Source organism: Sinocyclocheilus anshuiensis, unplaced genomic scaffold (genome assembly GCF_001515605.1).
Source record: "Sinocyclocheilus anshuiensis isolate Anshui unplaced genomic scaffold, SAMN03320099.WGS_v1.1 scaffold2085, whole genome shotgun sequence".
Classification (NCBI taxonomy): Eukaryota; Metazoa; Chordata; class Actinopteri; order Cypriniformes; family Cyprinidae; genus Sinocyclocheilus; species Sinocyclocheilus anshuiensis.
In genome coordinates, this window is record NW_015554052.1 from 714732 (window position 1) to 739294 (window position 24563).

Genomic DNA, 24563 nt, shown 5'->3' on the forward strand with positions numbered 1-24563 from the left:
CCTGCTGGAGTTTCCATCGTAATAATTCCATCACTAATGAGATCAAATAAGAATTCTCTAAGAACCTGCGTGATTAACTACAATTGATGGAAGCCAACTGAAATTAATCAAAAAGGTAATTGCGACTCTTTGTCTCACAATTCTGACTTTTTTCTTGCAATTGTGAGAGAAAGTCCGAATTGTGAAATAATGAAAAAAAAATCACAATTACTTTTTTTTTTTTTTTATATTCCATGGCGGGGGAAAAAAACTAAATCTGAGACACAAACTGAGAATTCTGAGAAAAAATAATAGAATTGTGAGATATATAAACAAAGAATTGCCAAATGTAGGCTAAACTTGGAATTGCGAGAAAAAAAGTGAGTTTATATTTCAAAATTCTGACTTTTTTCCTTGCAATTCTGAGGGAGGAACAGTCAGAATTGTGAGATATAAACTTGCAAATTCCAAATAAAAGTTTGAATTGTCCAAAAAGTCACAATTAATATTTTTTAAGCTTCCATATTAATTCCAACAATTTTTGTAATTATTATTTTTTATTTGATTCTATTAGATATCTTGATATCTTTTTCCAGAGCTTCATCAGTTGTTATTTTCTTTTTTCTTTAAATTTTCTTTTCTTTTAAATTAAATATTTTATCCTGTTGATAATCATAATAGTCCTATTGGAGATTGATCTTTTTTGTTTTATTATGGACTCCTGTAAGAAGATGATGGAAGCCTGTTTTACTCCAAGGAATGCAAAAATAAAAAAGGTCGTTGCAACTTTGTATCTCAGAACTTTGTCTTGTTTTCTTGGAGTTCTCTTCTTGCAGTTCATTTTGTGATAAAAAGTTGCAACTGACCTTTTTCCCGGGTGAGCGTGCTACCAAAGAAGAGAAACCACTGGCCGTGAACCTGAAGGAGGTCCAGGAACTGATCGCCACACGTCTTGCTCATGGAGGTCGTGCATGACTTTATTCCGAATAGATATCTTTTGTAACATTATAAATGTCTTTACTGTCACTTTTTATCAATTTAACTTAACCTTGCTGAATAAAAGTATTCATTTCTTTTGAAAAATCGGGAGTGTATAATGTTACAAAAGATTTCAAACACAGATCTGATCAGACTAAATTTAAATCACTAACTATATTTACTGTTTTAAAGGCTTTTTAGACTGACACAAAACAACATAAATGCAGAAATAAAGGATATTGTGTTGAAACAATCATTCATGTGAAATTGACAACTGTTTAACTATTGTTTAACCAATATGAATTTTTAATAACTGACGGAGATACTGATATCTAGAGGAGAGCGGCCAATGCTTAATAAACATAAATAATAAACAATATTAAAATAGATTTTTAAAATAGATTTTTTTACCATATTAAAATAGACTTTTATTCATCAAGGCTGCATTGAATTGATCAAAAGTGACAGTAAAGACATTTATAATGTTACTAAAGATTTCTATTTCAAATAAATGCTGCTCTTTTGAACTTTCTGTTAATCTGAGAATCCTGAAAAATAAAATGTAACACAGTTTCCACAGAAATATTGTGCTGTTTTCAACATTAATAATAATCAGAAATGTTTCTTGAGCAGCAAACCAGCATATTATACTGATTTCTGAAGATCATGTGACACTGAAGACTGATGCTGAAAATACAGCTTTGATCACAGGAATAAATGACAATTTAGTATGTACTGTATATAATCACAGTCACATTTTTTTCAAATCAGAAATGAAATCGTCTTTATTTCCCAGTTTTGGGATTATTCGCAGGTGTTGATGAAGCGACGGTCGTCACGCTGAAGTTCTGTTCCGTCTGTACCTGCACAATCACCGCCGAGCTTCCAAACGAAGCTGTAATCGTCGGGACGAAAGGCACCATCAGGGTCTGATGAATCTCTCTGATGTCAGTGTGTTGCGTCTGCGTCTGCGTCTGCTGTGTTTATTAAACAGGGTTAAAACACTAACAACTGCAGTGAAGACCCTTCCATTCCAGCTGCTCTGCTCTGTTTGAATTCTCAGCTCTCATGTAATGTAAATATTTAATCATATATTACTGTAACTGCTGACTAATACAGCTATTAAAGTGAAATTATTACCATGCTGTTGAAAGTAAATCACATACACCCAAACAACTCGTGATGGTCATTCAGATTATTCACTTTTACATTCGTTCATTTGGCAGACGCTTTTATTCAACGTGGCTTTGACTGGATCTGATGCAGGCCTGCAGGACACTTTTTAATAATAATAATAATAATGGATTTTTTTAAAAATTTGAATCACACCTTTCATGCATAAAATGTGCCCTAATGTACTTCACTGGTCAGAATAACAACATTTAAAACATAAAAAAATATATATTTATATATAAATATATAAATGTGATTAATTATATATATATATATGTGTGTGTGTGTGTGTGTGTGTGTGTGTGTGTGTGTGTGTGTGTGTGTGTGTGTGTGTGAAAAAATTATATCTTTTTTTTATTTAATATAAATTAAAATATTAATTTAATAACTAACTTTAAAAAAAAAAAGATGTCTTTAAATGCATCAGTAAATTAGCCATATTGATTGATTGACTTTGTATCTCATGCAGGCCCGCATCAGAAAAATATAATAATTTTTTTAAATTTCATAGATAAAATACATTTTAGTGTGCTTCACAGGTTAGAATTTAACATTTAAAGTGTTTACAACATTTGAAAATTATTAAAAATGAAATAAAGAATTTGACAAGGAAATTAATAATTTATTGCAGTGACTAAAAATGAAAAAAATGTAATGTTACTATTTCTTATTTAATAATATGTAATTTTAAAAACTAACTTGAAAAAATGATGTCTTTAAGTGCATTAGTAAATTAGCCATTTAGATTGATTGACTGTTTCTGATGCATCAGAAAAATGGAATAATAATGCTTTTTTTATATTTATTTGTATAGACACATAAAATGCATCTCAGTGTCGCTCGCACGTCAGAATAATAACATTTAAAGCATTTAAAGTAAAAACAAAAATCAGGGAAATGGATGGGGAAAAAATAATAAAAGAATGCAATGACTGAAGAGAAACGCTAATTTTAATAAGCAGATTTATTTAATTTTAATATTTTAACTTAAAGATATATATCTCCCAATGTTTGGAGCTTGTCTTATTCATCATCAGTGTGATTTAAAGCAATAAGCACAGAAACAAATAAAGCATTCAGGGCTCCCTGGGAATCAAACCCATTACCTTTGTGTTGCGAGCGCTGTGCTTTATCAGTCAAACTACGGGAGTTTTAAGCCTGTTTTAAAGGCACATGTTGCACTCTCAGAAAAAGCCGCTGGGGGATGTTTGGGGTGTTTTTGCTCATCAGGTTCCGGCTCATATGTGGTGCCCGACGTCTCTGATGGGGAACGGTGTGGAGACTCAGTATCCGGTGCCAGAACCGTCTCTGCCGCTCAACTTCATCCACAGCACCGGCATGTGTTACGAGGCCGAGGAGGTCCACCGCTGCTTACTCCACGGTACAGAATCAGCACACACGTTTCAGCATTCGAGTCTGAAAAACACTGTTTTCTGGAGTAATGAGAGCCAGGTCGTGACTGGACAGATTGCATCACCCTGCATCATGTCTGCTGAGTGAAATCCAGCACTTGTTTCTCACCAATTACCAAAAATCAACAATTTCTCAACAATTTCTCACAAAATATGATGCATTACATTTGCATACATTTTGGCTTTTACGACCATTTGCACGCTGCAGAAGTCTTGCATTCTCCTTTAATCAGCAGAAAAACACCACAAACATGATTCCTGACTTTAGCCAGATTACATTTGTTTGTTCAGTTCTCAGCCAGTTTCACATGCATGACATTATTTTATGCCTTTATGCCTGATTTCCTCTTTTTCTACGTCTTTTGCAGATTTACATTTTTTTTATTGAATATTTCTTTTTGTCATTAAAACCAAAACTTTTGACACTTGACTGCTTTTATTATTTTGATTTGTGCATTAAAGCTGATACATGCACATTTGAAATATTTTTTTTATAGATATTTTTGAATTCAGCATCATCAAATTAAGTAATATTTATAGAAGCTTTGGCCACATGATAAAAAAAATTAAAATAAAAAATTGTGGAATTGTGGCTTTTTATCTCACAATTCAGATTTTTTTTCTTGCAATTTTTATAAAAAATAGCCAAGGATTGTGAGATATAAACTCATATATAAATGCAAATAAATATATATATAAATTCAGATTTTTTTGAGTTTATATTTTGCAATTCTGACTTTTTTTCCTCTGAATTTTGAGTTTACATCTCGCAGTTCAGTTTTTGTTTTGTTTTTTGTTTTTTACCATGGAATAAAAAATAAAACAATTGCTACCTTTTTATCTCACAATTCAGACTTTTTTCTTGCAATTTGTATAAAAATAGTAAAGAATTGTGAGATATAAACTCATATATAAATTCAGATTTTTTTGTGCAATTTTTTGTGTTTATATTTCGCAATTCTGACTTTTTTCCCTCTGAATTCTGAGTTTACATCTTGCAGTTGTTTTTTTTTTTTCACCATAGAATAAAAATTAAAAAAACGAAATAATTGCTACTATTTATCTCACAATTAAGACTTTTTTCTTGCAATTTGTATAAATTAGTCAAAAATAAAATAAAATAGTCAAGAATTGTGAGATATAAAATCATATATAAATATAAATAAGTATATATAACTTCTGATTTCTTTGTGCAATTTTTTTGAGTTTACATCTTACAGTTCTGTTTTTTTTCACTATGGAAAAAAAAACAAAACAAAATAATTGCTACTTTTTATCTCACAATTATTACTTGTTTTTATCTCAGTTGCAAATTTATATCTCACCATTTTGACTTTTATATCTCGCAATTTTAACTTTATATCTTGTAATTCTGAGTTTGTCTTGCAATTCTGAAAAAAAGCCCAAATTGTGAGCTAAATTTTTTTTTTTTAATTATCTTCATTTTTTTTATCCCATGGCAAAAACAAGCTTCCAGAAATACTAAGCCTTTTTTTTTTATTTTGCAAATCAGCAGATATTTTGCTGGAGGTTTTTCAGGGCTGTGTTATTTAAGCATTAACCACAAGATGGCACGTTTGTGAAATGACCGGCTTGACCTTCAGCTCATCTCTGCTGTGTCATGTGGAGCAGGTCTGTTGACATCATGTGTGTCTTTCTGTTTTCACTCATCTCATCTGCATACGGTATTAGAAAATTCAGTGAGATTTCTCCATAATAAACCACCTTCTGTTTTAGATACTACAAAGACTAAATCACATAAGTGCTCCATTTTCTAATTCAGCCTGACATTAATTTTGCATATTGTTGAACTTAATATATTTTATAATATTGTTGCAGTTTGTGGTGACATTAATGCAACATAAAAAATATGTTAATTTTATATAATGATTTTTGAACTGTGTCGAGTCCACTTGTCACCTGATGCTTTGCTGACGCCTGCATTAATGAACTTAACAGCTCTGGCTCCAGTTCTCATCTGATAAGGCTCATTTGTTATACAGATGCTCTTATGTAAGTGACCTTGAGCAGGAACACAAAGGAAGCATTCATCGGGAAAGCAGAGCTGCTACTTTATCCAGACCTCATCTGCTGTATAAACCCACTTACTGAAAAACAGGAGAAACTGCACTTTTATTGTAAGTGATTAGACTATCAGCTTTAGGCCTGAAACACACTATACAAGTGCATGAATGCAAATAATGTCAAGTCTGATTTCATGCATCATGTTATGGAAGTGGCACTATAGCATTTTTAGAGATATCTGAACAATAGTATAGCTGAACATTAGCTCACAAAATATATTTTAATAATTTAAAACTTGAAATTTTATACTGGGTTTTAATAAACAATTTTTATACAAAAATAGTAATTTAATAATTGTATCAGCTGTTGATTGTGTAAAGAGAATAAAATCTGAATTTTTGTAATAAGCTTCAATTTCATGTCAGATGATCATGTCGTGCTGTTTTTATTTATTTTTTATTAATGTAAAACACGGCCAACATGACTTACAATAACTATACAAAACCAGGGTTTTAAATATTTTGCATAAAACACAAAACTCACACCTGATGCCTTTAAATCTTTGAAAACATTTTCGTTCTTTAGCTTTTGAATACATTTTTAATATTTTACACTTTTGGTAGTTATAAAAGGGTATATTATGTTGAGACTGAATGTTTATTATAAAGCACTTTGCTTCAACTATTGTTTTTAAATGTGCTCTGTAAATAAAGATATAAACCGTATAATCAGTAAATGAAATTGGAACATCAAAATAAATAAATAAAGTTATATATATATATATATATATATATATATATATAACAAAAGTGGCACTGACATCAATAAAACCACAGGAGTCTGTCCAGGTGCTCATCTGCTTTATTAATTCAGTCTTGAATAATACAACAATGATAGTATAGTTTACTCTTACAGTTATAAGTACATCTTGCACCCTAGCGACACAAAGCAGGTAGATCTGAACACACACTCACTCTCACACACATTCAGGAGCAGCAGAGACAGACGAGTGCGTCGTGAGGGGATGAACAGGAGAGGTGGATGCTGGGAATGTGACCGAGGCTGCTCAATCGATATTCATCTCTCAGAAACTCTGCCGTTCTCTTACTCCACTAAAACACAATGAAATGAGCCGGACGTGGACATCCCAACGTTAACATTTCAACAAATATATAGCACATTGGTCGCCTCGCCCCAAATCAAATGGTCTCATGGACAAGTGCAACACAGAATGTAACATCATTAGGAGTGTGAACAAAGAAACAGTGCAAATAAAGCACACGGACAGACTAGCAATACAAATAAAACTAGTTACAGTACGCCTTAGCCCTTTGCCACATGCTTGTTTCAGGAAGCTGCTGTTTGTTCAAGGGCAAAGGTGTTCGCTCGGCGCTCACGACCCGTCTGTGCTTCACCAGGCATGCAGACAGACGAGCACACAGACAGCTCTGCTGCTTACATGAGTGTGAGATTATGCTCGAGACTGAAATGGAAATGAAAGTAGTGAGAACAAAACGTCTATGTGATGATGGTCCACAGGCCTGTGGGAGGAGCCAGGCTCGTGATGATGAAGATGGTCTGAAAGCCTGCTGGAGTCGGGTGGGATGCGATACGGTCCTGTCCAGCTTACTGCACTGGGACGACACGCATGGTGTTGGTGTAACCGGATCCTGGACGCCAGCCGGTCAGGACGATCACCACATCACCGGGCTTGACGAACCCACGAGCCTTACCTGAGAGACAAGAGGGTTTGATATGAAGAACCCCGATCACAGGTGTGCTCATGCATTCACACTGACAGCCCGTGTTTATGCATGTTTATCCATTTACATTATTATTTTCAGTTTAGTGTGCATTAGTACTAAGTTGTGGTATTATTGTGTCATTTGCACTTAAAACAGCCTGCAGTGTAAAATGTAACTGGTTGTAGCTACGCTCACTGGTCCTTGTGAAAAGAAAAAGCACAACATTTAACCTTAAATTATGACTTGAGTGTGAACAGTATGGAAATCTATACTGAAATGTCAAATACCTGCTGACTTTAACATGCAAAAATTTCAGTTTAATGGTGTTAGGATAAAAGTTTTATAGTTTAATATTAACAGGCTATTTTTCATAGTCTGTGCATCAAAGCTACTTTGATAGTTTTTAATGTATTAAAAAGCCTCTTGATGAATGTTTACTTTGCTTATTTACATGTAATCAGCTGGAAATTTTGGAAACACTACAAAAGCATTAATAATTACTAACATTGAGCAATGCATTTCTTATAGTATTTATTATCTTTGTAAAACTTGAGTTGATAAAAACCACAACAGTTCATTATTCATGTTCTGTGCATTAAATACTGACATTAACTTATGATTTTAATAATGTATTAGGATATGTAGAAATGAGCATTAAGATTAATAAAAGCTTTAGAATTATTTTTCATTGTGAGTTAATGTTAATGTAGTTAACCAATGTCAACAAATAGAACCTTACTTTAAGGTGTTACCAACATTTTTATAAGATCTTTTATAAATATACCCGTTTATTGTAGACTTAAAAAAAAAAATGCACATGAGCAGAGTTTTCAGTTTGCTCAGACATTAAAGAAATGGTCTCTTGGTCTAAAGTCTCTTGGTGATCAAGAAATCCTGGATACTGACAATACTGCGGACAGCTTGAAGGCTGGAATTCACTACGCAACTTTTGCACAGATCTTTACCCTTAATTTAGTTGCTGAAAGTCAAAGAGACTCTCTGCAGATTTTGGGCAGTTGGAGCTGATGGATTTCATAGAAAATTGTGTTGTGTATGATGGGTACAGACTCTGATATTTTAGCTTCAGACTATGATTCCATTCATTTGGAATATATCAAACATGTTTGACATTTTGAGCCGATTTTAGAACGTGAGGCTGTGCGATGTCCAGTTTCTCACTCTAACAATTTGGCAAATGTATGATAAATAATGTTTCAAAATGAGTGTGCTCCAGTCTTCCGCCTCTGTGTCTTACCGACTTCCATGGCAAAATTGACCCTCAGGTCCACATCCTCGGCCCAAACATCGTTGGCAGGATTGTTGTAGATCACAGGGAAGATGCCACGGTACAGATGAGCCTGTCGGGCCGTCTGCTCGTTACGGGTCACAGCGATGATTGGGGCACGTGGGCGGTACCGGGAGATCAGATGAGCAGACCTGGACAATCAGACAATAGCATTAGAAGCTGCTAAGTTGTGATGCAGAATGTTCTAACACCCTCTGAGGAGTTCCAGGAGACATTTTTTATTCTGTAAAACTCAGAACTCATAGATAAGATGGTCAAGGAAACCAGAATTTACCTACACCGCAAACCCACCCACACTAACACATAAAGTGCTGACCTAGAGACAATCATGTGACTAAATTAAATTACTGACAGAAGCCTAAAGCTAATACCTTACTTGATTCTGTTCTGCACTGTCCAAACACACACACACACACACACACACACACACACACTCATAGCCATTCATGGAAAAAAGGGTCAGGTAATAATGATTGAATTATAACTGAGAATATTAATTTAAATTATTCTGCATCATCATGCTGCTCTTAGCCAACATACAGAAATTAACCATATTGCTTTTTCACTGAAACAGTGAGTGAGTGAGTGACGTGACATGTGGCCAAGTATGGTGACCCATACTCGGAATTAGTGCTCTGCATTTACCCATCCAAAGTGCACACACACAGCAGTGAACACACACACACCGTGAACACACACCCGGAGCAGTGGGCAGCCATTTATGCTGCAGCACCCGGGGAGCAGTTGGGGGTTCGGTGCCTTGCTCAAGGGCACCTCAGTCGTGGTATTGAAGGTGGGAGAGAGCGCTGTACATTCACTCCCCCCACCTACAATCCCTGCCGTTACGAGACTCGAACCCACAACCTTTGGGTTATGAGTCCGACTCTCTAAACATTAGGCCACAACTTCCCCTGGAAGTGGACAACTATGCACGATGTTAATAACCACTCAAGAGCGGGAAAAAAAACAAATCCAAAAATACACATACATGACAATGTATTTACTTGTTTAGCAAGGACTCATTAAATTGATCAAAAGTGCCAGTAAAGACATTTAAATTGTTACAAAAGATTTCTATTTCAAATAAATGCTGTTCTTCTGAACTTTCTACTAATCTGTGAATCCTGAAAAATAAAATGTATCACGGTTTCCACAAAAATACTGGGCAGCACAACTGCTTTCAACATTGATAATAATCAGAAATGTTTCTTGAGCAGCAAATCAGCATATTAGAATGATTTCTGAAGATCATGTGACACTGAAGACTGGAGTAATGATGCTGAAAATACAGCTTTGATCACAGAAATAAATTACAGTTTAACAGATATCCACATAAAAAAGTTATTTTAAATTGTAATAATATTTCACATTTTTACTGTATTTTTTATCAAATAAATGCCGTTTCGGTGAGCAGAAGAGACAGTACTGTAGTGTATACAAAAACGCTTCAAAATCCTGCAGAGCCCAAACTTTTCAATGACCCTTTTTCTTACCTGTAGCACGCCTCAGACCCCTCCCCTCTTACCTGCCAGTCTTGGTGAGCACAATAATGGCGCTGGCGCAGCATTTGAAGGAAGACTCAACGGCGCCCACAGCTACAGCATGTAAAGGGTCGCGGGTCAGAAGGGTGGAGCGCCGCAGCTCCTCAAACAGCTGCCTGTGGAACATGGCTGCCTCTGCCTCGCGGGCGATCTGACAGCACCGCCGGGGGAGGGAGGGGGAAGGGAGGGGTTATGCACAATCATACTGTCAATCACTCAGACAGCGAGAAACACAGAGAGACGCGTGCACCGGAATTGCTTACGCTAGTCTTGTCCTTTTTTATTTTTTTATTTAAATAATTAAATTAAAATCTTTTTTAGTCCTTGTGATTTTGGAATGCATTGCGATTTGAAATTATAAAGGATGAATTTTTAGGACTACAGGTGCCTTTGGTCTCTCTCATTTCTCTCTCTCTTCCAGTCCTCTCCTGTCCCTGCTCTTCCTACTCCCTGACTGTGACGGATCTGGTTTTCCACATCTTTTCCATGCCGCCTGCCTACCTGCCGGACCCAGTGAGGACTATAAACGCAGAGGCCAGGATTTTAAAGGAGGCCTCCACAGCGCCAATGGCGATGGCCTCGGCGGGGTCGGTGGAGGGGGGCAAACAGCGACGCAGGTCCTCAAACACCTGCCGGTGGAACATGGCCGCCTCTGCCTCGCGAGCGATCTGATGCAGCCGGCGTGTGATACGACAGGAGGAACACAGCAGAGAGAGACAGAGAGGAAAGATACGCACATCCATGAGACAAGAAGAGATGATGAACAGATCGAGTGTGAATCAAGAGTAAGAAGAGAGTACAAGAGAGAGGTGGAGACAGAAAAAAAAAAACAAGGAAAGAGGAAACAAAAGGAGGAAATTAGTGCAGGTGTTAGTTGAAGGGAAAAGGTTAGTAGAAAAAAACAAAATGAATATTAAAACACATCCAGACTCTCACAGTAAATCATTAATGCAAATTAATATTAATTTATACAGCTAACCCACCACCATTAAATCATGGATATTATTTAAACATGGTCAGAGATAAAACCGTGACCAGTAAAGTGTAAGTGATTTGTGATGATATCAGGGTTAAAGAAACTCATATCATGCAAAAGCATGAAGGAGTGAACGAAGAAGAAAGGTTGAGCACGTCAAGACATCAAGCATGCAGGTTTTCCGAAAGCTTTGAGCTCACTCAGAAGAACAAACCAGCTTCAAGAACATACGTGTTTGTTAAAGCCAAGGGATTTATTCTGCTGGTGAATATTTCCAACTTCAGGAGTGTCTGGCTAACTCAAACATGCCAACCTTGAGCACAACGCAGAGCACTGGAATAGATTTAACAGGCTCATCAAGAACTGGCAGACAATTTAAGAGACTGTTAAAATGGACCGTGAGCTTCAGCGAAGGCTGTTGTCTGTAACTGACCCTGACACAACTCAGACAAACAAAACCAGCTAGTGAAGGCGAAACACATGCGTATGAGAGAATGAAAGTCATGAAGGATGCTGTGGCACTGAAGAAATATTACGGGTTGAACAAAACATTTAACGGGGTCCAAAATTTGGGATTAAATAAATTAAAAAAAAAATGTTGTAATTTGAATTTCTTTTTATATATTAAAAATGTTAATATGTACAAATAACATTTCAGATTCTGTTATTTATGTTAATTTTTTTTTATTTCACTCAGTGTTACACAGATGATATAATTTGCAGTGGATAAAATTCTATTAAATTAGAAAAATGGAGTTACAGACCCCACTGTATATAAAGTTTACAGAATCAAGTGCTTTAACAAAAAGACAAGCTTCTCATTTCTGCTCTTAAATGTCTACATACAATTTATTTTGTGTTTTTAAAAAGATGCTGTCCATCCTTGAGATCCTAAGTTGTATTTAACCCGTAATATTCCTTTGGAAATTCCTTTTAGTATTTTTTTTTAGACGAGTAAGTTATGAGTGAAAACATGAGGAATGTGCGAGTCAGATACTAAAGCGTTTAGTTGTCTATCAGGGTTAATGTGTGTCAGTAGGGGGCGCTCTCACCATGTGCTGGGTGCGTACGGCCTCCAGAGGATAGTCTCCCTTTGCGGTCTCTCCACTCAGCATGATGCAGTCGGCACCATCCAGAACGGCGTTGGCCACATCGCTGCCCTCAGCACGAGTAGGGCGAGGCTTCTTGATCATGCTCTCCAACATCTATAAACACACAAGACTTGAGTGGACTTGAGATACAGTTATTTTACAGATGCACTAGTCCTGGAAGAACAACCATTTCAAGAAAACTGCTCCTTTACTTTCATTAGAGCAATTAAACTGCAAGATTAACCCTTTTAAAATACTACAGGAGAATATATTATGGACTTATTTCTAGTTCAGATATATTTTCTGGAGAATGCATGTTAATATGGGGTTGTATCTCAGCATAGCTGACCTGTGTGGCACAGATGATTGGCTTTCCTGCTTTGTTGCAGCGACCAATCATCATCTTCTGGGCCAGAAACACCTTTTCTGTGGGGATTTCAATACCCAGGTCTCCACGGGCAACCATGATGCCATCACTGGCCTCCATGATCTCATCAAACCTGGTGAATAAAAGGAGATGCATTCAAATCCAAATCATTTTTAATCACACATCTAATACTACATATTGAGTTTGGGGGTCGGTACAGCTGGAGAAACAGGTGTCATCAGCTTACCTGCGCACACCCTCGTGGTTCTCCAGCTTGCTGATGATCTTGATGTTCTTGCCCTTCTCTCCCAGCACCTTACGCACTTCGTGCACATCAGATGCCTTGCGGATGAAGGAGGCAAAGATCATGTCGACTCCCATCTCCACGCCGAACAGCAGGTCCTTGACGTCTTTCTCTGACACGGCGGGCAGGTCGACTGCAGCACCCGGCAGATTGACACCCTTCTTACTACCCAGAGTTCCTCCATTCTCAATTTCACACACCAGATAGTCCGAGCCTGAGAAAGAGACTTTATTCATCAAGCAGAAAAAGATGATTCTACCCATTACACAGTGTCCACACAAGTAGCAACCAGCGTTATGTCACATTCACTTGAACAGACTAATGAGTTATAAATGCAATACTGTGCTTCAGCAACAGAAGCAAAAAAGTAAAAGCATCAAACTGATTTATCACAGGGTTTCTGCAGATTTTGTGAGGGTAAATTTAATGACCAAGTAAAGAAAATTTAAGGAATAAATGGAAGGAGACACAAAAGTGCGTTTATGATTAAAACAAGAGCAAATATTTGCCAATAGGATCAGAAAAATTCCCTTTTCAAAGGTAATTTACAAATTTTTCACCACTGACAGATATTTGTTCTTATTTTGTGAACACTGCGTCTTCTTATCTTCATTTTGCATCAGAAGTAAATGTATCTTGATTTAAGGATGTTTACATATTTGTACTGAGGAAGATGGTCATCTTTTTGAAATGCATGCAACATTTAATGCCATAACGTTATGCTGATTAAAGACCTTTTTAAGGCCTTAACACGTGAAAGGTAAATTTTTAAGACCCGCAGAAACCCTGTTATCAATTTATTTTATTACCGTGGCAAATCCGTCACTCACCGATCTCCTGGACCTGGAGAGAAATGAGTCCATCATCAATATAGACCTTGCTGCCCACTTCAACCACCTTGGTGATGTTCTTGTAGTCCAGCCAGAGCATTTCCTCATCACAGTTCTCCATGAAAGAATCGTCTAAGGTCACTTTGATCTTATTTCCCTTCTTCAGCTCAACCTCAGCCGTGCCACTCTGGAGCAAACAGACAGATGCATATTTGCACTATGAAAACAAACTGCCAAAGAAAATGTTCTTGAGGTCTCAAAGACTGAATTTTTGACATTTCTGTAGAACCAGAGTGCTGTGCATCCGTCAGTATTCATCTCTGCACTAATAACAGATAATTCAGTAGTATACACTGATCTTGCACCAGCGGATCAGTCTTTGTAGCACCTGAACTAAAGTGAGTAAACTCACCCCTTTAATGAGTCCGGTTCGGATTTCTGGTCCCTTGGTGTCCAGAGCGACGCCCACTGGCCTGTACTGGATGCTGCCCGGCTCAAAGCTGGCACAAGCTTCACGTACATTTTTAATAGTTTCACCGTGATACTAAAAGAGAAGAAATCAGAGATTAATAAAACTAAGAAACACTGAAATTTCCAGAGAAATTTAGACAAGTCACTCCAAACACATCATAAATGGAGAAGTTCGTGTTAACAGCTGATGTTAAGTGCACTTAAATGTCTCATGGCAGTACGATTGTTAACGGACAGCACAGGTTACGTCATTCTTATACCTTCTGTGAACACGCTCAATCACACGCAAAGATCAAGGTGTGTTTTTAGACTAGCGAAGCACAACACACACACTCGTGCACGAGCGAGTAGACACTTATGTGCGTGCAGTGTGTGATATGACAGGACACAAAGTCCATCTGTTAGAGTCTGATCTACTGACCATGCAAAGGAAGTCTGCTGTAACAAACTAGGTTAGACGAGTACCTTTGATCAATGACATTAGTGCTGTCATACAGATGTAGTACTAATCGCAATCTAGTCACTTTCGTTTCAGTAGCTCTACACTCAAGGTCATTCTGTTTGTTTAAGAGTGTGAAATGTTTGTGCTAGATGGCAGAATTTGTTTAACCCATAGCCCTCGAACAGAGGAGTCACATCAGGGTCAGCTTTCAGGTACGAATTAATACATGAGGGACAAAATGTCTCATAAATTGAGAACGGTGACTTATCTTCAGTTTTCGGAATGATGATTGGCTCAATGGATGATTTTGCCCTAAATTAACCTTTTTGCTCCCAACATGTCAGGCTGCAAACAGGCCAGAACCGGATCAGATTGCTTCCGCTTGAGCAAATGCAAAGAAAGGATTCTATTCATGACACCGTTCTGTCTATGATTCAGAAATTTGAGCCGAATTTTCAAGTTGCAGCTCATGTCATGAACTTGCAGAACTGCAAATGAAGTTCACTGTGATTACGAAGCTCAGCTCATTGCCAGCGGCTCCTGTATGAACTATTAGTGTGCAGTAAAACCTCCACCCTTTATACTGTAGAGACACGATAAGCTCTCCGCTGGGAGGGAACTGATAAAACTATTTATAACAGCCTCAATGTAGATTAAGTTACACACACTCTCTCTCTCTGTGGCCTTTGACCCCGACTGAATACTTTAACTGTTCTTTCAGCCCACAAACCTGAAGCTGTGAGCTACAGAGACGTTCAGATGGACAGTTATAGCATCATTTCTGGTAGCGAATGACATACATCCATCAACTGCATAACTAATGCTGGATAGATATGAGAATCAGAGAGAGAGAAGAGAGGAAGACAAGCACGAAAGTGTGTAAATAATGAAGTATGTACCTCGTGTGAGCCGTGAGAGAAGTTGAGACGAGCAATGTTCATGCCAGACTTGATCATCTCCTTCAGTGTTTCCACAGAGCGAGAGGCCGGTCCTGTGATCAAATGACACACAATGCACCATCACTTACTGCTAAGTAGGACTATTTTAACTTAATATGCGTTTTCTCAACATCCCGTGTCTGTTGCCACATGAAAACAATTCAATAAAGATAAGGACAATGACAAACGGGGAGAGTTTGGGAAACCAGTCTCAGCTAAAACATAGCAGCACTCATCAGACAGGACCTGGAGTAATTAAACACCTAAATGACATATAATCCACCAGAGCATTTGCTGAACTGTGATTACAGAAGCTAATGTGTTATATTTCTGCTGTATTATAAAGCTGTTGGCAGTAACAGCTTGTGGAAGATTCATTTTAAAATCTGAGTCGATCCAGCTGTGTGTGTGTGTATACATGTCTTGAGTGTCCGCTGACCGATGGTGCAGATGATTCCAGTGTTGCGAGCGATGGTGGGCTCAGAGTCGATGTCCAGCAGACACAAGTGCTCCAGGAAGGTGTCGGCCATGGCAGCGTTGAGCTGCTGTGTCTGGATGAAGGCAGAGCCCATGTCCTGAGCTTTAGTGTGGGGCATCATGGAAGAGACGGGTAATATCCTACAGAGAGAGAGAGACCAATGAAGTAACATCCACATGATCAACTGACCAATCAGATGTCTAGCGTGTTTATGTATCTTATAAATGGACAGAGAGACAAATGATTGAAAAACAGTACATATTTAAGGTAAACACAACAGACTGTAGTGATTAACCCTGATTTAAACGCAACAGCATAAACCGTGACAGGACCTCTGTAGGGAGCCTGAAGCCATAAAAGTCAAACGCATTTTGCTGAGAAATTAGTCACATAAATTTAGCTAAACAGTTATCCTCACGCCAGCTCCTCTGAACATGTCTCTCTGTGTGTGTAGTAAAGGTGTGGCGAAAAGGAATGTTTCCATTCCATGTTATGCAACAGACTCCAGCACTCAGAAATATGAAAACTAACAATCGAATATAAAACTTTCTCTTAGGTCTTTCTCAATATCACCACAATCCCATGATCAAAGCAGACAGGAAGTGTAAAATGCGACCTTCACATTCAGAAAGGTACGGTTGCTGCGTTTTAGTGGTTTAGGCTTTGGCTCACAGATGGTAATCAGAGGGTTTCAGGTTTGTTGACGTGGAAGTGGTTTTCTGAACTCACACTTGCACCAGTGTACTACATCAGAGTCTGTCTGAAATCAAGTCACATTTCATGTGGACTCAATGGATCACAAAATCATCTAACCAAATTTGTACAATGAAATGTTACCTAGCTAGCGGTAAACAGCTGCTGCCAATACTCATGGTGGTATCTGCGAATAATTCAATGTGAATAAAAGACTAAAATCAAGTAGGGATGTAACGATGCACCCTGTGCAGGTTGAAAATCGATAAAAATGTCTTCAAGTCGGTTGAGATGTTAAATGAATTAAATGGAGAGGGGGTTTATATAACTGTATATCTGAGGGGAACTGACTGTCTTCAGAAAAGTTTAGATGGTATTTAGATAGTATTTTCTTTCCATCTTGCCTCTTTATAATGCATTTAAAATAGTGTTCATAAGCGCAGCTCTGCTTTGTTTACAACGGTAAACAATGAAACGCTGTGGTTCCATAAGCGCCACCTGCTGTCAATCTGCGTTCTAATTCAGTCTGTCTGCTGTTGGTTTCGTTCAGATATGTTTTATGTAGTATAGTTTCACAAAGCTAATATCACACCATTCTGTTTTTGCTTCAGATTTCAACTGATCTAATTCAAATCAAAAACTGCTGATCTTTGTTTGAATCGTGATTAAATGCAGTGGTTGCCTCTGATTTTAGATGGCCTTAGCTTGTTTAAAAGACTTTATTTTATTTGTATTATTTATTTATTTGGGATTTGTTTTAAAATTTCGGTTTAGTTTTGTTATTTAACATTTTTTTAAATTTCACAAAGAAATGTGTGGCATTTTGTCTGAGAAATAATAAAACGACACCTTTTCACTTGTAATTTGTCTTATCGTGAGAAAATGGTATTGTGAAACCAGCATCGTGAATCGTATCACATCGTGAGTTGAGTGAATCGTTACATCCCTAAAATCAAGGCAATCAAACCCTCTTTGAACCTACAGTAGATGAGACAAACTGAACATTCATTACAGAAACATCTCTATAGCTACAAGGCAATGCTGAGTGAAGATCAAACACACAGTAAATCAGTGAATCTTATACAAACAGACTTACACACAACCTAAGAATGTGACTGTACACTGACATGTCTTTATGGTCAGTGAAGTCATACAGCACTAATCAAACATAAATCGATATATCGGTCGATCTCTATTTGTAATATTAGATAATACATGTCTATAACTATATTAACCAACATTTTGAAGTTTTTCATCATTGTTCATGCATAGCTTCACATTTATTGAGAAACAGGGAATATCTGCCATTTTAAAAATTTGTCATTATATTTCATTTGTATTTAATTTGTCTCACTGTAGTGAACTACAAAACAACTAAAAGGTGATAAAAGCATATTGAGAAAAGCATCAAAGAAATATTAACTAGTCATAACACAGACAGTCACTTTCCATTACACGTTCATGTACACTTTAACCTGAAATCTTGATTGATGTAAATAAAAGTTCATAGACACCTTGAAAACAATCTATACATACTTTCTCTCTCTCTCTCTCTCTCTCTCACACACACACACACACACACACACCCCCATGAGCTGGTCTTTGTGTGCTTGAGCTGACCTGGATTTTGTATCTTAAGGCGGACGCTACTAAAGCTCAATTTAAAAGAGATAATCCATCTGACACAGCCTGAAGCGCAGGAAAGTCAATGTGATGATATCCAGACAATCACAGCTCTGTTGGCACACGCACATCAAAATCATGATCATGTCAGACTGAACTGCGAATTGTGGTTTCTAAATCAAAGTGATCTACTTTAAATATTCTTACAGGAAAGTGAAACCAGTCACATGACCACAGTTTGGCACCAGGATGGTTTTGGCGAGGACTTTACTGCGGTCGTTAACCTAATAAAACCCCACTGCATTGATGCCATGGTGGGCTGTCGTACGTGAGCAGATGCACATCACAGGGAAAACACTCACACACTCTTCCTCACGTAGTCATGTGATGACTAAGACAGGCAGAGTGGAAAATTCAGGCCCTCGTGCAGTGAGCCACACACACTCATAGTGAAAGGAGGGGCTATTCCACTTCCTGATACTACAGGAAATGATGCAAACTGTGGTTTGTGTAACTAACGAGATGGTAATGCTACATGCAGCATGGCAAACATGGCTGTTGTCAGTCCTGGTATTGATTGTTTTATGCTATGTGGCTCAACAGACAGCATCTGATGCTAACAAGGACACTGAAGGTCAATATTAGTCAGGAATGTCTTGTTATTATAGACCTGTTTTATAACCACATTCCCTGCTTTATCTCCAAAAATCCCAGCTAGGAAATCCCAGCCTTGTTCTCAGAGCTCAGTGAACAGGAAGAATCCATACAGCAACACCCTAACATCACGGTCAAGTCAAATTAATCTGTTTGTTCTGTCGTGACGTACACAAAAAACTGTTTGCAGGTCCAAGTCTCTACTTGTTCCAATTGAGAATAACATCTCAATTAATATTCATATCACAGATTTAAGCTTTAAAAACTCACGGGTTGCACTACAGTCTACAGAATATTTTTCTATTCAAAAGATGAATCACTGTTTGGCCATCTGAGATTTCAGTACGGAAAGGTTAGGATTAGGGCTGGGTATCGATTCAGATGTCCCGATTCGATTCGATTTCGATTTGCAAGCTCTCGATTTTTTAGATTACATTCAGCGAATATAGATTTAATACAAAAGCTATTAATATTTCTAAAAAATGAACAGTAAACATCAGTTTACAAATGGTGAATTAATAAAAAGAAATTAAGAACCACATGCCTGTATTTTAAACCTATTCTTTTTTTTGTATAGGGTCCTTTTTTAAACAATAATAGGGCCCTATAAAATGTTCTTAATTTTTCTGGTAATCAGATGAAGGCATAAAACATTAATTTAATTTATCCTAATCAAATGAAAATTAAACCCTTTTATTTTTTGGCAAACAAAGTGATGCACAACAGAGGTTTACTGTTAAAATAAAAAAAAAAACAGATGTGATTATTCCTTTAAAAATAAAGATTTATTAATATTTATTAGCAGTAGCAGCATTGAGTCTTAAGACTGCTAAATAGTCATATATTCTGACAGTAGAACGTTAAACTAAACTTTTATTTTGACAGGTTGCCGTGAAGAACTTGCAGCTGCTGTGTATGTGATATGAGCTGAAATAAATACTGGAAAAGATCGATTCGCGGCTTTTGAGAATCGATATCGAATCGACGTCATTTTAAAAAACTATTAATCGGAAAATCGATTTTTTTGCCCAGCCCTAGTTAGGATGATGATTTTTCAGTAGTATTACAGCACAGGCGTTTGGACCCAGAAACGGTGGCCCGTGAAGTCAGACTTAAAAAGCAGATTTTATCCATTTATTAATTTTTTTTTTTTACAGTCAATCACAATGATCTGAATTAGCTTCGACACAAATAATACATACCTACAATAACTGGTTTAGTAACTGTAAGAGTCTAACAAAGCCTAGTTCCTTTACTCATCAGAAACAGCGGCCCTGAACCCACCTGTAGGCCCTTCGGCTCTGGGAAATAAGTCACTGTGTGTCTGTCAGAGCCCTGCAGAGGAGCGCCAGCGTGCGTGACCTTCTCTCCCCAATCACAGCGCTGCAGACACGGATGCTGGGCAGAATGAAGCAGCATGCATCGTGCTGCCGAGGAGTTTGAGCACTAAATCCACTTCTCTTCAGAGAGGATAAAACCCGCAAGCCAAGCGCACACTTGCTGTCCTGCACGAGCAGGACTCTAATAAGACTTCAGCCCAACATTAGTCCCTAAACACACTGGTTTAGTTGTGGACCAGCCACTACAGGCAGTAAACAGCACTGTACTGTAGATCACATTACAATGCTGGGTTAAAATAGGAATGGGATGCCATAAGGAGCACTGGACTAGCTGGGATTGTACCAGTATGAAATGCGACAGGCTCGGAGTGGCGTAGAGGTCTGCAGGACTCATATCTACTGCAGTTCATGAAGCCAAACGGGTGTTTTACTGCAGCAAAGAGCGACTGAGGTGAGTCTGTTCTCTTTACTCGATGATTCAGAACAATGACTAATAACTGTGCACTGGGACGTCCCTGGTGAGGTCTATGAAAGGCCGGTTTGTGTCTGTGGGCGTCTCTTTTACTGGTCTCTTCTGCTGGTTTAGTGGAAGCTTTTGACATTCTGGTGTAACTCAACAGGATGTTACAGAAAACATTCCCATATTGCATCGACACACACTCACTGCAGAACTGAAAACAGCTTCCCCGAAAGAGTGTGACAGTTTGATCAAGCAGATGTCAAAACATCTACAAAGTGCCAACAGTGTTTATAATAAAGCTAATTTGCTGTCTGTTAATGCACACATGAATTCAAGCTATGCAGGGCTGAGCACAAATCAGAATTTATGCATGTGCTCCATTTCAACTCAATTCACAGGATGTTTGAAATTCGAATGACAGTAAGAGCAATAATTTACTGAATAGCATTTAATGAAGTCCTCTTCCACCCTGGTTCATAAATGAATTTAATACAGAAAATGTAATGACATATATAAATGCATATTTCCGTAGGTGGCATTTCAAACATGATAATTATATCATTTCTGGGAATAGACCATATATAATTTATGAATAAATAAAATGTATTATTATGTTGGCTTGGTATACTGCTTTATTTCATTCCATTTTAATACTAGTTTCTTTAATTCACACTCAAATTGCAACTCAGCTTACTACCCCAATTGAAATTCAGAAACTGACTTGTGCCAAATTTGCACTGATGGCATTGAAGCACTCCTACTTAATGCTGCTTAGGGTCGGCATAAATGCATTTACACAACAATTTCAACTGTACTATGTAAGCTTGTTTCATGACAGGGTAGAAAAAATGATTGCAACTTTCTCATAATTACAGACAGTAGGCCTCACAATTCTGAGTTTATATCTCACAATTCTGCCTTTTTTCTTGAGAATCTTAGAATTGTGAGATAAAAGGTTGCAACTACCTTTATTTTGTGGCAGAATCAAAAACAGAATTGTGAGATGTAACCTCAGGCATAATTTAGTCTGGCTGGATTTTGAGCTGCGTAAAGATGCCCCTGGGAATGTAAAAAGCTTTCTATTTCTTTCTGAACGACGCAGGCCAATGGAGCTGACACATAAATCAAGAAGACTGAGAACAAGACTTTAAAAATCTGACAACGCACAAGTGTCAAGGTATGTGATTGCAAGACAAACACACAAAACTGTCCAGTTCCTCCCTCGCACAAACATGATGCAGCATCATAATTAGCACCTATCAATGAAGTGCGCCCGCCCACACGACGAGAGAGCCAGAGTCCGCGAGGGCGCATCTCCGAGTCAGTACCATTCATTACGGTGGCCGAGAAGTGCTAAACAAATCACAATTCTGAAAACAAAATAACAAATTACAAATGCAAATGCAAGTCTAAAAAACAAAATAACAATTCAGAAAACACAACAACAATTCAGAAAACATTATAACAAGTCAGAAAACACAATAACAAATCCGAAAACAAAATAACAAGTCAGAAGACACAACGACAAATCAGACAAACCGGAAGAGGTAGATATAGTTTGAGACGGCGCCATTGGTTTGGGATTACTCACCGCTGACTGGACGAGACATCTGTCAATCAACGTATACAGGAAGAACCAGCCGAAGAACAGCAGAGTCGTGGTAGAAAGTTCGGAGATGGTATTAAAGTAGCTCAGTTTAAATGTATTGTATGAATTGCCTTTACTCTGGAATAAAAAATACGGGGTGTCTATTTACATTTAGTTAAAAGTGGCTGTAGAACATCAGCTCCAGTGGCGCAGATGGATAAGCGTGTGTCCTTGGCTTTTTGACGCGATCGACCCGGCTTTTGCCAAACTTTTTTTTCCTCCCTTTTCAAATATCGTATTAGCAATGGATTCTATTTACACTAAGTGCAAATACCTAGTTACACTATGTTAAAATAGCAGGGTACCCTAACCCTACCCGATACTTTATTTTCAACATTTCCTTCATTTTTATTGAAAATAAATGCCTTTACGATGTGATAAGAGATTTGAAAAGGGAGAAAAAAAAAAGTTCTGCAAAAAGGCGGGATCGAACCCGGGTCGATCGCGTCAAAAAGCTAACGACACACACTTATCCATCTGCGCCACTGGAGCTGATGTTCTACAGCCACTTTTAACTAAATGTAAATAGACACCCCGTATTTTTTATTCCAGAGTAAGGGCAATTCATACAATACATTTAAACTGAGCTACTTTAATACCATCTCCGAACTTTCTACCACGACTCTGCTGTTCTTCGGCTGGTTCTTCCCTGTATAAGTTGATTGACAGATGTCTCGTCCAGTCAGCGGTGAGTAATCCCAAACCAATGGCGCTGTCTCAAACTATACCTACCTTTTCCGGTTTGTCTGATTTGTCATTGTTTTCTGACTTGTTATTTTGTTTTCGGATTTGTCATTGTGTTTTCTGACTTGTTATGTTTTCTGAATTGTTGTTGTGCTTTCTGAATTGTTATTTTGTTTTTTAGACTTGCATTTGCGTTTGTAATTTGTTATTTTGTTTTCAGAATTGTGATTTGTTTAGCACTTCTCTGCCACCGTAATTCGTTCATCACTGCACTTAATAAAGGGTGATAACTTAACGCAACGCACTCCATGATAATGCAGATATCAAGGCATGCGTTCAGCGCCGCTCTGAGGATCAAACATCGCAATCCTCATCCTCTGTATGCACATAGGTGCTTCTGGTCTAGTCGAACGCTCGGGGAGAATGTGGCGTATGCGCTGCGGGTCACGTCCCGCCTCTGCGTCACATTCTCCGCCGGCGAGACGTGCGCACGTAAGCCTCTAATTCGAATGAATTTAAAAATAATGACGGTTATTGATCCGCCGTCCAACGTTAAAATTACAAACGACGATGAACGTCAAGAGACGGTTAGTCAGCATAAAACAGTGAAATCTACACTTAAAGACGTCCAGTGTGGTGGAAACGTAGTGAAAAGGAACTTTTGATTAATTAAATACACAAATAGCTAAAATTACAAACGATGATGATCCGCTGTCCAACGTTAAAATTACAAACGATGATGAACGTCAAGAGACGGTTAACTTAGTCAGCATAAAACCGCACTGAAATCTACACTTAAAGACGTCAAGTGTGGTGGAAACGTAGTGAAAAGGAACTTTTGATCAATTAAATACACAAATAGCTCAAAAGCGGTAAAAAATTCTCAGCGGGGTGAGTGAAAATAACCCAAACCTGCGCTATTTTATGACAGCAGCTGCTCTGACGAACGAAAACCTTTGCTAGAACTGTACACAATAACGTTGCTAATGAAAAATATAACTATGAGGTTGATTTTTTTTGTAAGTGTCGCTCTGAAGATAACGTTAACGGTACTCACCTGCGTTTGATGACAGTCGGCCGTGACTGATGCGCTCCCGATCGCGAGCTCAAGGTGATCCGCCAAACCGACCGGGAACTACTTCCGTCAAAGGCACGCGCGGATTGATATTTATGACGTCAAACTATAAAAACATCACTATAGCGTTTTTTTTTTTAAAGCAGTATTTGATTATAACATTCCAGAGAAAGATCTCTAAACGTTTCTTGGCGGTTCGTCCATGAAAGAAAAGATTTGATAAACAAAGCCAAGCTTCCTGATGGGGGATTATGAAACGCAGGGAAGTGGAATGATCCAATCAGAGCGCGAGACACGGCACGGTGCCTGAGCACGAGGAGATCACGTGAC

The 24563-nt window shown here is 37.9% G+C and overlaps 2 protein-coding genes across 4 annotated transcripts; one reads left to right on the top strand and one right to left on the bottom strand.

The window, feature by feature from the left end:
• Positions 1-3251: 3251 nt before the first annotated feature.
• On the top strand, positions 3252-5258 carry LOC107668474 (trans-1,2-dihydrobenzene-1,2-diol dehydrogenase-like). Its single transcript, XM_016460346.1, has 2 exons — positions 3252-3511; positions 5059-5258. Exons 1-2 carry the CDS (start codon positions 3304-3306, stop codon positions 5094-5096), a joined length of 246 nt encoding a protein of 81 aa, XP_016315832.1. The 5' UTR covers positions 3252-3303; the 3' UTR covers positions 5097-5258.
• A 1154-nt stretch (positions 5259-6412) lies between these two features.
• LOC107668482 (pyruvate kinase PKM-like) lies at positions 6413-24310 on the bottom strand. 3 transcript variants are annotated; one of them, XM_016460354.1, is made up of 11 exons: positions 24216-24310; positions 16018-16196; positions 15540-15631; positions 14140-14271; positions 13728-13914; positions 12841-13111; positions 12576-12726; positions 12188-12340; positions 10144-10310; positions 8568-8749; positions 6413-7300 (listed from the first exon to the last, which is right to left on the bottom strand). In XM_016460354.1, exons 2-11 carry the CDS (start codon positions 16175-16177, stop codon positions 7194-7196), a joined length of 1602 nt encoding a protein of 533 aa, XP_016315840.1. In that variant the 5' UTR covers positions 16178-16196; positions 24216-24310; the 3' UTR covers positions 6413-7193. The 3 variants fall into 3 exon arrangements, with proteins under 3 accessions (XP_016315840.1, XP_016315839.1, XP_016315841.1); XM_016460353.1 differs by lacking the exon at positions 10144-10310 and adding an exon at positions 10661-10827; XM_016460355.1 differs by lacking the exons at positions 10144-10310; positions 24216-24310 and adding exons at positions 10661-10827; positions 24071-24158.
• Between the last annotated feature and the right edge of the window lie 253 nt (positions 24311-24563).

Bases quoted from the DNA above. Each gene is read 5' to 3' on its own strand.
- LOC107668474 (XM_016460346.1), top strand. From the start codon at position 3,304: ATGTTGCACTCTCAGAAAAAGCCGCTGGGGGATGTTTGGGGTGTTTTT. The intron at 3,512-5,058 runs GTACAGAATCAG...GCAAATCAGCAG, and splicing joins CCACCGCTGCTTACTCCACG to ATATTTTGCTGGAGGTTTTT.
- LOC107668482 (XM_016460354.1), bottom strand. From the start codon at position 16,177: ATGATGCCCCACACTAAAGCTCAGGACATGGGCTCTGCCTTCATCCAG. The intron at 13,915-14,139 runs GTGAGTTTACTC...TGTTTGCTCCAG, and splicing joins GAACCGGACTCATTAAAGGG to AGTGGCACGGCTGAGGTTGA. The intron at 13,112-13,727 runs GTGAGTGACGGA...TCTCTTTCTCAG, and splicing joins TCTCCAGGTCCAGGAGATCG to GCTCGGACTATCTGGTGTGT.